Raw genomic sequence first — 13,761 nt, 5'->3', positions numbered from 1 at the left:
TGACTTGCCCAGGGTCACACAGCTGGGAAGTGTCTGAGACCAGATTTGAACCCAGGACCTCCCGTCTCTAGGCCTGACTCAATCCACTGAGCTACCCAGCTGCCCCCTGTAGGCTTTTTAGCAGCTCAAACTTCACCTTCAGAATGGCTGCTGCTGTCCCCGGACAAAGCATTCCACTGGGGGACGTAGGAGGAGGACCCCCGTCTTTAACCGACCCTCCCTTCTCAAAGTTGGCAATACCCGAGAGGATTGGAAGAAGAGAGGAGACAAAGAAAACGTCTCAGAAAAGATCAAGTCAGGTTCGAGTCAGATTAGGGGAACCGCCAGGCAGGCCGGACTGTCCTGGGGCTCCCTTCTGGTTTCCACACGCCTACGGGAATTGGCTGAGGGGCAGGAAAGATGGTGGGTTGTCTTAAATCTGTGGGGCAGCCAACTTTGGGGTCAGGATGGAACAATTTGGCTAAAGAACATAGACATAGGAGAAGATCCCTGGTGAACACAACATCACCTCACTTTAATACAGACAGCCACCTACACAGGATGGACCCTGCTGGACCCAGGCCCTTCTTCCATGGTCACAGCCTCAGGGATCACAGGGGTCTTGTGGGAGAGGAATGTGGTGGCTGGGGTTGTCTGGGCGGGGTGGAGGGGTCGACCAGCCCCTGATCATCAAATACAAACCCTGCCCCTGAAGGGGACCCTCCTTCCCCAGAAAGCAGCTCTCTTCCTAGCAGAAGGGCCAGCCCCCCAACAAATACAAACCCTGCCCCTGAAGGGGACCCTCCTTCCCCAGAAGGCTGCTCTCTCCCTGGCAGAAGGGCTTCCACAACGATGCTGAAGGTAATAGGGAGAGGGTTTGTTTTTCTAGATAGCCCCACTAGCTTTCTCATGCCCTCATGAAGAACTTATTTTGCCTTCCATTTCCAAGAGATGGGAATTCCCTTGCAGAATCATTCCAGCTGACATCGGTATAGCACTTTTAGCTTTGTCCAAGATACCATGAGGTTGATGAGGGGGTTAAGTCTCCTAGGGCCCAAGTTTCCTGAACTACAAGTGGGGATGATGAGTGACTTAACAAAGCTCGCACAAGTAGTTGGTGGCAGAAAGAACTAGAACCCAGGTCTCCTAAATTCTGAGCACCCAGATAATGCTGCCTCTGGCCTTCTACCTAGAGAGGAGCCGAGTATCTAGGTCAGGAGATCAGGATTGCAGACTCCTTCCTTTCCTACTGAGCTAGAAGGTTCCTATCCTCCATCAGCCAGGGGAGAAGCCAGGCTTCTCCTTGGAGACGGGAGGGGGGACAATTTGAGCCTTACAATTTGGGGGAGTTCATCTTTGGCCCAACTCATCCTAAGGCCTGGCCCTGGAGGGACTCTCATAAAGCAAGGAGTCCAGCTGGGTCCTCTGCAGCCAGAGACGTCGCTGCTTCTCACTCTGCAGCTCGTGCAACGTGTGACCCAATCGGCAGCTGTAGACAGCCTGGCAGTGGCTGGCATGGAGCTGGCAGCATGTATCACAGCAGTAGGTGGGCAGTGTGCCTACTGGCAGGCAACCATGAAGCTGGTAGCGCTGGGGCTCCCCACCAGATGCAGAGGGAGAAAGAGGAGCCCCTTCAGCAGCCTCGAGATGCCCACCGATCCTGACGTGTCGAGGGGAACGACTGGGGCTCTTGCCTCCAGCAGCTTCTGGAGTCAGCTCCCGCCTCAAGGCGATGAAGGAGAAGGTGGTTCTCTCTTCCGTGGGTTCTTCGAAGGCCTCATAGGACAGGCTCTCCTCAATTGGCTCCTCCACACTCGGAGCCTCCCAGCTGCTCCCGTTCTCCCGAAGCTCCCTGGCACTGGAGGCCATGTGGCCGGTACCCCACAGTTTGGCACTCTGTTCCCAAATAGGGGGCTGGTAGGTTAGCTCCGGGGAGGGCGACTCTGGCCCAGGTAGGGGCTCGCCACCATACAAGGAATCATCCTCAGGACCTTCTTCTTCCAGCATGTCACTGTACAAGTCAATGCCAGCAGGGTAACTGACCAGGGGCCTGGTGGACGGCTCTCCGGCTCCAGTTAGCCGCCTCCTCAGCCGGTCCACACAAGTGTCCACGTCGCCACTGGCTCGGCGCTCCTCAATCAATTCCTCTGAAGACAGTAGGCTGGTCCCCAACTTGGTCAGGATCTCCTCTAGAATCTCACACTCCAACCTCAGAGCAAAGCAGCCCAGAGCCACCTGAATTAGCTCATAGCCTGGCGGGGGAGTGACCACCACCAGGTGATGCTCATCCCTCCTGGTGTAGCCCATCTTCTGGAAGCACTTGGTGATGAGATCCTCGGAAAGCACACCCTTCAGGAAGTGGACATAGCCCCCAGAAAAGGTCTGCAATTCAAAAGAACCGGGTTATTGCTTTAGGGGTGCTCAGCCTGTTGTAACCCACTCCCCTACCCAAAATAACAACAGATTTCCCTTGTGTCATTTTTTTTTTAAACTTTCATCCTAGAACCAATCTTAAGTATTTGTTTAAGGCAGAAGAGTGGGAAGAGCTAGGCAATGGGACTGAGGGACTTGCCAGAGGTCACACAGCCAGGAAGTGTCTGAGGCCAGATTTGAACCCAGGTCTGTCTCGTCATCTTAAACTGAGCCACCTCGCTGCCCCCTTTCCATTGGGTTATGAAGGATTTCCTCACAACAACCCTGTGCAGTTTGTAGTGTATTATCTTCATTTTACAGAGAAGGAAGCTGAAAGGCAGATTTTCCCAGGGTCCTTTGAACCCACACATCTTCTGACTCCAAGACCAACTCTTCCCCATAGATCCAGGGTGCTTCACCTAACGCCTCAGCCCTTAAGATAGAATTTGTGGGATCTGTGAATTGAGGCGAAGGAAAGAACAATGACATCTTTATTTTCACTCACCTCTAACCTGAATAGAGCACTTCCTTCACTCATTTAAGAACAGGGGGTCTCTGGCAGGGTCCCTAGGCTTCTCCAGACTGCCAGGGGGTCTATGACAGCTCTCTAGATCAAGCCCCTGCCTGAGCCCGGCCTCTCCGGCCAGGACACCTGCTGCCCGACCCCCGGTAGGTGTCGCTGCTGAGATAACCTGCTTTTGGAGTTGTTGCCTGGGTTCCTGGTGAGGCTGGTGTTACCACAGTAACCGAGTGGAGGTGTTACTCTCCCACGCTGCCCAAGCTGACATCACTCCTCTACCTCCCCAGCGTTTGGAATTCACAAAGTTGCTGGGGCGATCTCTTCCAGCTCATGCTAGCTGGCATCCTGACATGCCAGTTCATTGATGCCCTGAAGAAAGCTTATTTAGGCTCTATTCCTTCTGGCCATGGAATAAAGTGAGTGAAATGAGTGCCAGCCACGGCATCTCCACCTGATCAGGAACTGGGCCATTTCGGGAGTCTGGCCCCAATCCCTGGGACGCACACAGGCTATTCCCCATCTGCTCAGAGGATCTGGGGCCTTCAGAAATCGTTTTGGTCCAACACTTTGTGTTTTACTCATGAGGAAACGGGGCAGAAAGGGAAGATGGCTCCGGGGAGGTGACTGGCGGGGCTGGGATATGAACTTGACCCCAGATCCTGCCCACTTTCCACCGGCGTCTACCTAGCTACCTACCCCCACTCTAGCAAAACTTCCCAAGACCCTCCATCTAGGCGGCCTCTCCCAACCCACTCCTAGAAAGGCTCCCCGTATGAGACATCTGTGACCAAAAGGGCCCCCGTCCGGGGATAGAATAACGGGGAGAAGGGGGCGAAAGGTGAATTTTGAAGCTTGGGCACCTTGCCTAGGCTCTGGGGCCCTTTTTCACCCTAGGAGAAGGTGAGAGGTCTGCGCCACACAGCTACTCTACTCCTCTGGCCCAGAAAGAGCTACCCGCTCTTTCCCCCAGCTTTCTACCCAGCTTTCCCCCACCAGACTTTGAACAAGTGCGGGTTGCATTTCTTCTCCCCACCCCCATCCCTTGCCCGGTACACAACTCGGGCCCAGCGGCCCTTTGCCCAGGCGGAGGGGGGAATGCCGGGGCCGCTTCTACCTTGATGGTGGTGAACTCCTTCCTCCAGGGGAAGAGGTAGAGGTGGACAGCGGCGAGCTCCAGAAGCTCGAACGCTCGGGCCAGGTTGCGCAGGGCAGGGGCCAGGTCGCTTCGGCCCCACAGCCCGTCGGTGAAGAGGGCCAGGGCGTCGTCCTGGAGCAGCCCATGCAGGTCGAAGTCCTCGACCAGAATCTGCCAGAGCACGGCCCGCAGGGTGGGGTCCGCACAGACGCCCGCGCCCCCTCTGCGCCGCTCTCTTTCCAAGCACAGACGGTAGTCCTCCGACAGGGAGCTGGCCCCCATCCTGGGGAGCGGCGGGGGGGACGATTAGATGCGGAGGATCCCTCCACGAGCACCTTGCACCGCCCCCAGCCCAGAGCCCCCGGGCAGAAACCCACAAGCCGAACCAGACGTTCTCCCCTGGCCCATCGGGAGTCCGAGCCAGATGTGCCCACGCTCGGACTGCCCCCACCCACGCCCGCCCCCGGTTCCGAGCCTCAGCCCAGAGACTGGAATGGTCAGGGAAGGCGGGAGCCTGGGGAGGCGTCTCTACCTGTCCAGGTTCCCCGAGTCTCCTCCAACGCCCAGCGCACAACCCAGAGCCCAGTGGACCAGCAGGGCCCTTCCGGCTTCGCGGGGGTCTCTCCCCCCCATTGGTCAGACAAGGGGGCTGACGCATATGGGGCGTGGTTTGGGGGTTCCGCCCCCCTTCTCCGCCCAATTTTGGAGTTTAACTGTGTCCTTGCCGAGCAGAAAGAGATGAAAAAGGGACCTGGTGGGGGGGGTTCTGCAGGGATGGGTGGTGAGGATGGGGGACGTAGCGGAGAGGGACAGAGGCGGGGCCCCACCTGGGGACAAGGAGGGGGCGGGACTCCCCAATTCATCTCCTCACCAGTATCAGCTTCCAGATTTGGTGTAGGAAGGTCAGGCTTTGCCGCTCTAGCTAGGGGACTGTAACCAAGTTCCTGTCCCCTGCTAGGTCTCAGTTTCCTCTTCCAGCTCTGTCTCACCACCCAGCTAGGGTCCTTAGCCAGAGGACAAGGGTTCCGAGGAGCCTGAATTTGGCAGGACTGCGGCTCGTGACTCACGGCCCACGTTGCGGGGGGTGGGGGTGGGGGGAGGCTGAAAGAACCGGGGAAATCGTGCTCTTGCTCTTTGCTACGCTGAGGTCAGCTTCTTTCTGCCTAGTCCGGCCCGAAAAGCTATCTGTCTAGCCACGAGTTTCAGCCTCGCTCCTTGAGAAGCGATGCCTCCTGCCAGGGCATACGCGGCACAAATTAACATTAAGACCAAAAACCTGGCTTCTCGTCCCAGCCTTGCCCCAACTTTGCTATGGGCCCCTTTATGAGCCTCAGTGTCCTCTTCTGTAAAATGAGGGCTGTGAATAATAAGTAAAATCAGTTTCTCTGCTGCGAGGGAGTCGGGAGCCTTCGGTCTCTTCCCTGCTTTCCGCTACTCCCCAGATCTCTCTTTCTTCAGAGCCCACCGCAGGCACGCAATTTCGCTGGGACGCTAGGTGGCAATGCTGGGCCACTGGAGATCTATCTGAGTTGGCTTCCTCCGGAGAAAAAAAGCTAGCCTCTAACCCCCTCCGTAGCCCGCCGGCGTCACAGAACCACTACAGAACTGTTTTGAGTCCAACCTCCTCGTTTTACAGAAGAGGAAACCGAGTCCCAGAGAGGGGAAGGACTTGCCCAAGATCATCTACCAAATCAGCGAGAAAACCAGGATTCAAACCTAGGGCTTGTAGAGCTATCCCCAGGGCCCTTTTCCAGAACCCCCAAACTAACTGGCTCAGCATGGAGTACTCCGAGCCCTTGGAAGGCTTCGTAGAGGAGTGGGCTTTAAGCAAGGAGTCAGGGAGGAGAGATGGAGCTGGGCAGGCACCTTCTGCATGCTGTGACCCACAGTTGTCTCCAGGATAGCAGAGAGAAGGGAGAAAGCCGGTGGGATGTAGAAAGAGAACTGGGGCTTAGAGTCAAAGCATCTGAATCTGACGCTCCATTCTACCATGTCCTGGAATCCATGGGCAGAAAGTGTAAAAAGGTATTTTTAGGCTCAATGTGCAAAACGATCTCTCCAAACATGGAATGAATTCCCTTCTTCCAAAGTCGGGAAGGCAGTGAGGTGGTTCAGTGCAGAGAGCAAAGGACCTGAAGACAGCAAGATCTGGTTTCAAATCTTGCCTCTTTGTGCCTCAGTTTCTTTATCTGTAAAGTAGAGATAACAAATAACACGATTGTTATGAGATTCGAATAAGATAACATAAAAAGTGCTTTACAATTTTTTTCAAAGCATTACATAAATGCTAGCTCTTGTTATAGAGGGGATTCATTGGACCAGTTGACCTGTGAGACCACAGACAGGTTTCTTTCCCTCTCGGTAAAATGAGGAAGTCAGAGCTTGAAATTTCTAAACTCCTTTCCAGTTCTGTATTCTGGACTACACAATAAAAGACCTACCTAGTAAATTAACTTGCAGAATTTGGGGGGTTGGCTGGCAGCCCAGGGGGCGGAGCCAACACCTACCAAGTGCTGGAGGATTGGCCAATGAGGGGCTTTAAGGGCGGGTTCTCCAAGAAGCTTTCTCTACTTAGCTTTTCTCCTTGGCAATATTTGGCTTGGTCTGCAGGGCACCCTCCAAGGCAGCATGTCTCCTTCTGAACGCCTGGTTCTGGTGTTGGGAGGAGCTGGGACCGTGGGCTCTGGGATTGTGAAGTCGCTCCTGGAGAAGGGTGAGGGGCTTCGGGGAGAGTGTTTTGGGTGTGATCATAGCCCCCCAGTTGGGTGGGAGCTCACTGGACTTAGCAGAAAGCCGCAAAATAGGAGGTGGGGAGGGGGATCCGCTGAGGAATTCCCAGGGCAAGAAAACCTGGGTCAAAGTATTTAGAACTAGAAAGAACTGGAGTCCAATTTCTTATTTACAGAAGGGGATACTGAGGCACAACGAGATCACATAGCTAGGAAGTGGCAAAGTTCAGTTTGGAACCCACGTCCTTTGACTACAAATCCAACGAGCTTTCCGCTCTACCTTGCTGGTGTTATGGAAGCTCTACAGGGTATCCAGGCTCACCCCAGTACTCATTCCCCATGGTCTTGGGAGGATATTCTCATAGCCACTTGGGAAAGAGCTAAACTGAGGTTTTTCATTCCAACCTAGCCCCAGGATTCCCTTAGAGCTCCTGGACAATGAGTCTGGTCAAGTTCAGCTTTCTATTTGAGTCCCTACTGGACTGCAGGGGGAAGGAGATGCATATGTGGGATGGAGAGATGTCCAGGAACCTAGTGGGAGAACACCCTGGCTGCAGGACAGTACTCCAGCTCCCAGGAAGTCTCTTCCATTCCCATCTCTCACACCGCATATCTGGGTGACCCTTCAGCAGACTATTTAAACCTTCTGGGACTCAGTTACTTAGTCTATGAGGTGAAGTGGCTATAGGATTTAGATCTAGAGAGCACCAAGAGGGAGTATATAATCCAGGGGATCTTAACCGAGAGTCTATGGATAGGTTTACACGGGATCCATGAACGTGGATGAGAAAAAAAATTACATTTTCATTTTCACTGATATTTAAGTGAAATTCAGCGATTTAACAATTACAAATTTTAAAGTGCTAATTTTTTTTAAATATTCATTTTAAAATACTAATTATTCTGAGAAAGGGTCGGGGGAAAGGTGAGGGGGGTTCCTCAGACTGCCAAAGGGTTTTGCCAAACAAAAAAAAAGTGAAGTATCTCTAATATAATCCAACTTTTTCATTTTAGAGAAGAGGAAACTTTGGCTCAAGGGGAAGACTTGTCTAAAATCAAAGGAAGTGGCAAAGCTGAGATTTGAACTCTGGTTTCCTCTGTTTCTAGTTTGTCTTTTTAGATTAGATGATTCCTTCTAGTTCTAAATTTCTGGAATTCATTTGCTTCCTAATGGACTCAAGTTGGGATGGATGGATGGATAGATAGATAGATAGATAGATAGATAGATAGATAGATAAATGGATGGATGGATGGATGGATGGATGGATGGATGGATGGATGGATGGATGGTTAGAGAAAGAAAAAGAGAGAGAGATGGGTGGATGGATAAATGAATAAATGGATGGATAGTTAGAGAAAAAGAGAGAGAGATGGATAGATGGATGGATGGATGAATAAATGGATGCATGGATGGATGGATGGCTAGAGAAAAAGAGAGAGAGAGAGAGAGAGAAAGATAGGGAGATGGATGGATGGATGGATGGATGGATGGATGGATGGATGAATAAATAGATGGATGGATGGAGAGAGAGAGAAAGAGAGAGAGAGAGAGAGAGAGAGAGCGCCAGCTCTGACTGTCTCCTGGCCCAGACTCTTGGTAAGTAGGATCCCACTCTGCAGTCCCAAGTTTCTAGGAACCTTGGACCTGATCATCAACCATCTCCCATAGGGTTCCAAGTTGCTGTCATCTCCCGGGATGCTGAGCGACTGGAGAAGCTTCGGAGCTTCCTACCAGCAGAAGCCCACAATCGCCTGTTCACCCTGGTCGGGAATGTTGGTGAGTGAGTCACCTCCTCAGGTATAGGGTGGGGCAGGAGTTCTGGGAGTGCCCAAAGAAATGGGGGTTGGGCTTTGGGCTCACACTGAGAGGCAAATGTGAAACTTCAATGTGTTCTGGGCACAGATATAGGGGGAGGAGAGGGCAGGGACCAAAGCCAAAGGCTGGTGGAGTGGGGAAAAAAAGGTAAGAACTCTAAAGTTGGGCTCTTAATCTTTTCTTTGTCCTGGACCCTGCAGGCAGCCTGGTGAAGCCTGGGCCCCTCCTCAAAATATTGTTTTAAAAGAAAAAGAAAAGAATTTTTTTCATAAGGAAAAATACAGGATGTTATAAAGGAAACAAATTCTATTAAAATTCAGTTAGTTTTTTAACTAATGGGGGAGTGGTATGAATTCGTTGTGAGATAACAGGAAGTACTGATGATAGTACTGTCTGCCCTTCAAGTTTCCTACCTTGCAGCAAAGTCCCATTCTAGTTATAGCTCCACGTAGCATCTGAAGATGGGAATGTGGGATATTGTAAACATAGTGGACAGCATAAGTGGAGGCCAGGAGGCAGGAAAGTGCAGTGCTTGGTACATGATAAATGTTTACTAAATGTTTGTTGCCTGACACAGAATATGGTGAGGTGAGGAGAGCTGTCTGATTTCTATGGAACATAAAAGTACAGAGAAGGAAATAACAATATAAAGGTGTTGGACTGGATGACTAATATCATCCCTTCCAGCTCTAAATCTAGGATCTCATACAACTCCCCCATTTGACAGATGAGATAAGTGAGTCCCAGAGCAGTTTGACCAGAAGTTTGCTCAAAGCAGAGCTAGAATCTGCTGAATTTTAGAATCGAAAGCCCTTTTAGTGGCAAACTAATCCTTTTGCTGTTATTCAGTGGTGATTTTCTTGGCAAAGATTCTAGAGTGATTTGCCTTTTCCTTCTCCAGCACATTTTATAAGTGAGGAAACGAAGCAAACAGGGTGAAGTGACTTGCCCTGGGTCACACAGCTAGTAAGGGTCTGAGGCTGGATTTGAACTCAGATCTTCCTGACTCTAGGCCTGAAACTCTATCCACTATACCACGTAGCTGCTTTATCTAATCCTACTCCCATCTGAAAGAGATATTTGCAGCATGCTCAGGCCCTTGAGTACAGGTCCAGAGCTCTTTCTACTAAGTCCATGTTCAGATGAGGAAGATGAAGTCCAAGGAGGTGTACCCAAGCAAATTGCCCCCCAAATTGCCCCAAAGCAATTTGCTCAAGATCACAGAATCATTGGAAGCAGGTTCTGAACTCAGCTCTCCTGACTCTAGAGTCACTGTTGTTTCTTCTGTGCCACACCAAGAAGCTAGTCTGGGGCTCCCCAATTTCAGCCAGCTCAAAAGTAATGTAGGGATTGGCCAAATGAAATGGCAAGCAAAGGATGCCCCTTCGTGTACAGACATGGACACACACTCCCAATTCCACCCCTAGAGGGAATGGGGCCATATACTTTCTCAAAGGCAGGATGAAGCAAAAAGCCCAGTCTCTCAACCATCACCCTGGTTCCCTTTCCCTCTGTAGGCACTGAGGATGGAGCAGAAGCAGCCAAGGCAGCCCTTCTGGGAGGAGGCAAGAAGGTCACTGATGTGGTGTCTGCTTTGGGCTTCAGCTGGTGGCAAGGAGGGGCACCCCATACTCAGACCCTGCAGGAGCTGCAGTGGGTATGCAGGGAATGTGGGGTGGCAAAGGAGGAAGGTAAGAGGGAAAAGTCGGGATTGGAAGGGAGAAGAGCTATGGTTAAGACAAAGATCCCACCTGCCTAGGTCCTGGAAACTTTGCTCCTGAGTACCTTCACTTCCTGGAAAGCCTTCTTTCCCCTGGTCTGGGAAAACCCTGGAGGCTCCTACACCTTTATCACTGGTAAGGCTCTGGAGCAAGGTGATCAATAGGGTCTGTGTCACTCTGGGGTCCCCTGGGTGGTGCGGGAGCCCCAGTGTAGAGTTATTGTTGGGGTTGTCCATCCTCTTCCCTCTCATCTCCCAACTAGATGCCCAGTATTTGTCTTACTTTTCTGTTGTATTCTAGGGAGTGCAGGGGATCGTCTGCTCAGGCCAGGCACAGGCTTCCTGACCCTGGGGGCTTCAGGGGCCCTGGCCTTCAGCAGGGTGGTACGTGAAGAATACCCAGATGTGCCCTGTAAGCTGAATGAGGTGAGAGCCTTGGGGGCAAAGTCTATGGACAAGAGCCTCTAACCTTTGTCCAGGGCACGAGGCATTGGGGTGGGGGGCACCAATAGGGTCTTTTTTCCCCCGATAAGGTAAGAATAATTTATTTAAGCCATCTCAATCACAAGCAAAATGATCAAAGGTCAGCACATTTGTCACTGTGTGGTGCAAGTCAATGAGGTCCCCTAGAATCTTCCGATCCACATTCAGAGACAACCACGATCCAATAGCTGCTGTGGTCACCAGCACCTGATTAGCCTGGTCCAAGTTTTCTTTACTCATCCTCATAAGCAGATGGGAGAGAATTAAGGAAATAGTTATGGAACAGAGTATGGTTTCCAAAGACCTCCCCAAATAGATGTTCAGCTGACATTATTAACCACCCAGTGCTAGCTCTGGGAAAGACTTAAAGATTTTAGATAAGACGCAGTCCCTGGCCTCATGGAGTTTTTGATCTAGAAGGGGGATTAGATATAAATGCAGCTAGCTATAATACAAAATAAAAGTGATGTAAACTGCTATGTGAGGTCTGAGGAAGAAATAGTCTTTATTGACTGAGTAACTGAGAAGACTTCATGGAGAAGGTAGCATTTGGGTTGGGTTTTTAAAAGTAAGCATGAATTTATAGTTATAATTAGTCATTTTGGTGCCTGGGGCAATCTGCAGTATGTGTAACATGGAGATGGGGGTATGAATTGACTTTGAGACACTAGGAAGTACTGATGACAGCATTGCCTGTGACCTCTAAATTTCCCACCTTGTGGCAAAGCTCTGATGGTCCCATCCTAGTTTTAATTCCATTCTGCCATTAAAGCTAGAGAAGGCAGAAGCATTCTAAACAAGGTTTACCATAAACAAAGGCGTGAAGGCTGGAGAACACAGTGCCTGGCATAGAGTAAGAGCTTAATTAATGATTGTTGGCTGACAAAGAATAAGTTGAGGTGGGGAGAGTTGTCTAGGCAAGGCAAAGGAGGCTTGATCTTTATTTAGAAGGCAATCGAGAGCCACAAGAAACAGTTAAAAACACTTGTGATGTGACCAGATGAATGCAGGAGGGAAGTAAGTCTGACAGTTGATATGAAGGGCAGATTGGAGGGACTGGAATCTAGGCGGGAAGACCTGGTTCCCAAAGTTGCTTTGGTTGGTGCTTCGGAAGATACCCTCTGTTTGGGTATTGGTTGGGGAAAGAGGTGAATGTATGAAAGACAGACATAGAGGAGGCAAGATCCATTTTCAGAGAGGGCCAGCTGGTCTACCTGTTGTTCCACAGTTCTTCCTGATTTGAGTTTAACTCAATAATCATTTATTAAATGCCTCCTTCATGCCAGGCCCTGTGCTGGGCAGGAGGAGTGTTACCAGGAGGCTGAACTCATTGAGCTGAACCTTAAATAGGATGAGAGATTCCAAGAGGCACCTCTCCCTGCTCCAACTCCCATTGAGAGAAAGAGAGAAGCTGATGATCTTTTTCTGTTTCTCTAACACTTAGGTGAAGATCAACATGGGGGTTGCGCTCCCTGAAGCCCTGGGTCCTGGCTTTGTCAGCCACTTGGAGGTTGGCCAGGCTGTGGCCTCCCTGGTGGATAAACTTGCTGTCTCACACTCTGTCCTGCGTATAGACTCTCCTGCTGACCTCCAGGTTCTGACCTCAGATGGGAAACTGTGACCCCCTTCTTGTCCCCCAGGAAGTGTGCATTGTCTCTAACTGGCCACCACCAATGCCCCTATTCTTTCCTTTTCTCTACAGAGAGTTTCCTTTTTGGGTTGAGGATGCTTCTAAAAGCTCTCTTAGCCTGGGTTATCCCTATATTGAACTTCCTGTTTTCTGCATCACTCCCTTTTTTTACTCAAATCCCTTCCAGATGGGACCTCAGATGAGTTCTGCCCTTCCTCTTGGGAATAGTGGACTGGTTTAGGGAGGAAGACAACAGGCTGAGTGGTCCAGGATCTTGCTACACCAGGGACAGGGTAGGAACTCACAACCTAGAATGTCGATAACATTTCTGAGGCCCATTTTTTCCAGCTATTAGGAGGAAAGCTCGGGTGCTCCAGGCTTTTGGTAAGAAATGATGCAGATAGAAGAAGCCAACTCCCATTGGATCTAGAACTGATGGAGACCCTGGGTCCTAGTGAGAGGGTAGAGACAGAAGGACAGAAGGAACCAAGACACAGAAGTGAAGCCTTAAACTTGTGTTCCCCCCCCCCAACTTAGGCCAGACTCACACAGTACCAGAACATTTTCCAAGAAGTAGTATCTGTAGTCATCTGAGCATCACCTCCTCTCCCCAATTCCCATCCCAGAAGTCAGAGGCACAGGGTAATAGCAACTAACAAGATGAGAAACATGGAAAATGACCCACCAGCCCCTGGAAAGGAGTCTTTATCTAGTCCCACTGATTTCCCCTACATGTTTTGCCCCCATCCTACCATCCTCCTCTCTTCTATTTAAAAAACCTTCTACTTCCACTTAAACTTCCTAGTCTGATCCTTGGCTGGGCCATTTCCAATGATAGCTTCTCTGATATATTTCCCTAGGTGGAGGCAGATAATACCATTACCATCAAGCTCCCTTCCCTTGAGATGCCCAATATTTCTCCCAATCATTTTGTTCTCTTTTAATAAAATTTGTACGAATTCCAAGTTGCTTCTGATCCTTGGCTGGGGGTTCTCCGGGAGTGGACTCTCCTGAATCTTGGTACTTGATTGGTCGCAAAAAGAAAAATAATACAACAAACATTTATTAGGCACCTAATATTAGGCACTTAGTACCAGGACCTGTCCTATACCCTGGGGATACAAACACAGAAACATGAGTCAGCCCTCAAGGAGCTAACATTTGAGGGGAAATATAAACATAAATGAACACAAAATAAATGTAATTTTGCTGGTATATGGAATGCTTTAAAGAGGAATAAGAAATATGAATAACCTTACTTTAGTTCAAGGTTTTTTTCACATTTTAGCTCATTTGATTCCCACAACAAATCACTGCTCTTAAAAATGGTGACCTTG

At 50.3% G+C, this 13,761-nt stretch overlaps 2 protein-coding genes across 2 annotated transcripts; one reads left to right on the top strand and one right to left on the bottom strand.

Annotated features, from left to right (window-relative positions):
* Window positions 1-481: 481 nt before the first annotated feature.
* SPATA2L (spermatogenesis associated 2 like) lies at window positions 482-4,328 on the bottom strand. Its single transcript, XM_044660521.1, has 2 exons — window positions 4,026-4,328; window positions 482-2,361 (listed from the first exon to the last, which is right to left on the bottom strand). The coding sequence occupies exons 1-2, from the start codon at window positions 4,326-4,328 to the stop codon at window positions 1,351-1,353; spliced, it is 1,314 nt and encodes a 437-aa protein (XP_044516456.1). The 3' UTR covers window positions 482-1,350.
* A 2,346-nt stretch (window positions 4,329-6,674) lies between these two features.
* LOC123236636 lies at window positions 6,675-12,415 on the top strand. Its single transcript, XM_044662997.1, has 6 exons — window positions 6,675-6,759; window positions 8,445-8,552; window positions 10,109-10,248; window positions 10,351-10,447; window positions 10,613-10,737; window positions 12,239-12,415. The coding sequence occupies exons 1-6, from the start codon at window positions 6,675-6,677 to the stop codon at window positions 12,413-12,415; spliced, it is 732 nt and encodes a 243-aa protein (XP_044518932.1).
* The last annotated feature ends 1,346 nt before the right edge of the window (window positions 12,416-13,761 follow it).

Source organism: Gracilinanus agilis, chromosome 2 (assembly GCF_016433145.1).
Source record: "Gracilinanus agilis isolate LMUSP501 chromosome 2, AgileGrace, whole genome shotgun sequence".
In the NCBI taxonomy this organism is placed as follows: Eukaryota; Metazoa; Chordata; class Mammalia; order Didelphimorphia; family Didelphidae; genus Gracilinanus; species Gracilinanus agilis.
Note: the sequence above shows the minus strand (reverse complement) of the source record. Positions and strands in the feature narration are given on the sequence as shown.

What these genes read in the sequence shown, in the direction of transcription:
- SPATA2L (XM_044660521.1), bottom strand. Translation starts at nt 4,328, where the DNA reads ATGGGGGCCAGCTCCCTGTCGGAGGACTACCGTCTGTGCTTGGAAAGA. An exon ending in AGGAGTTCACCACCATCAAG is followed by an intron (nt 2,362 to 4,025) that starts GTAGAAGCGGCC and finishes TTTGAATTGCAG; the next exon opens with ACCTTTTCTGGGGGCTATGT.
- LOC123236636 (XM_044662997.1), top strand. Translation starts at nt 6,675, where the DNA reads ATGTCTCCTTCTGAACGCCTGGTTCTGGTGTTGGGAGGAGCTGGGACC. An exon ending in GAAGTCGCTCCTGGAGAAGG is followed by an intron (nt 6,760 to 8,444) that starts GTGAGGGGCTTC and finishes CATCTCCCATAG; the next exon opens with GGTTCCAAGTTGCTGTCATC. An exon ending in CCCTGCAGGAGCTGCAGTGG is followed by an intron (nt 10,249 to 10,350) that starts GTATGCAGGGAA and finishes CCACCTGCCTAG; the next exon opens with GTCCTGGAAACTTTGCTCCT.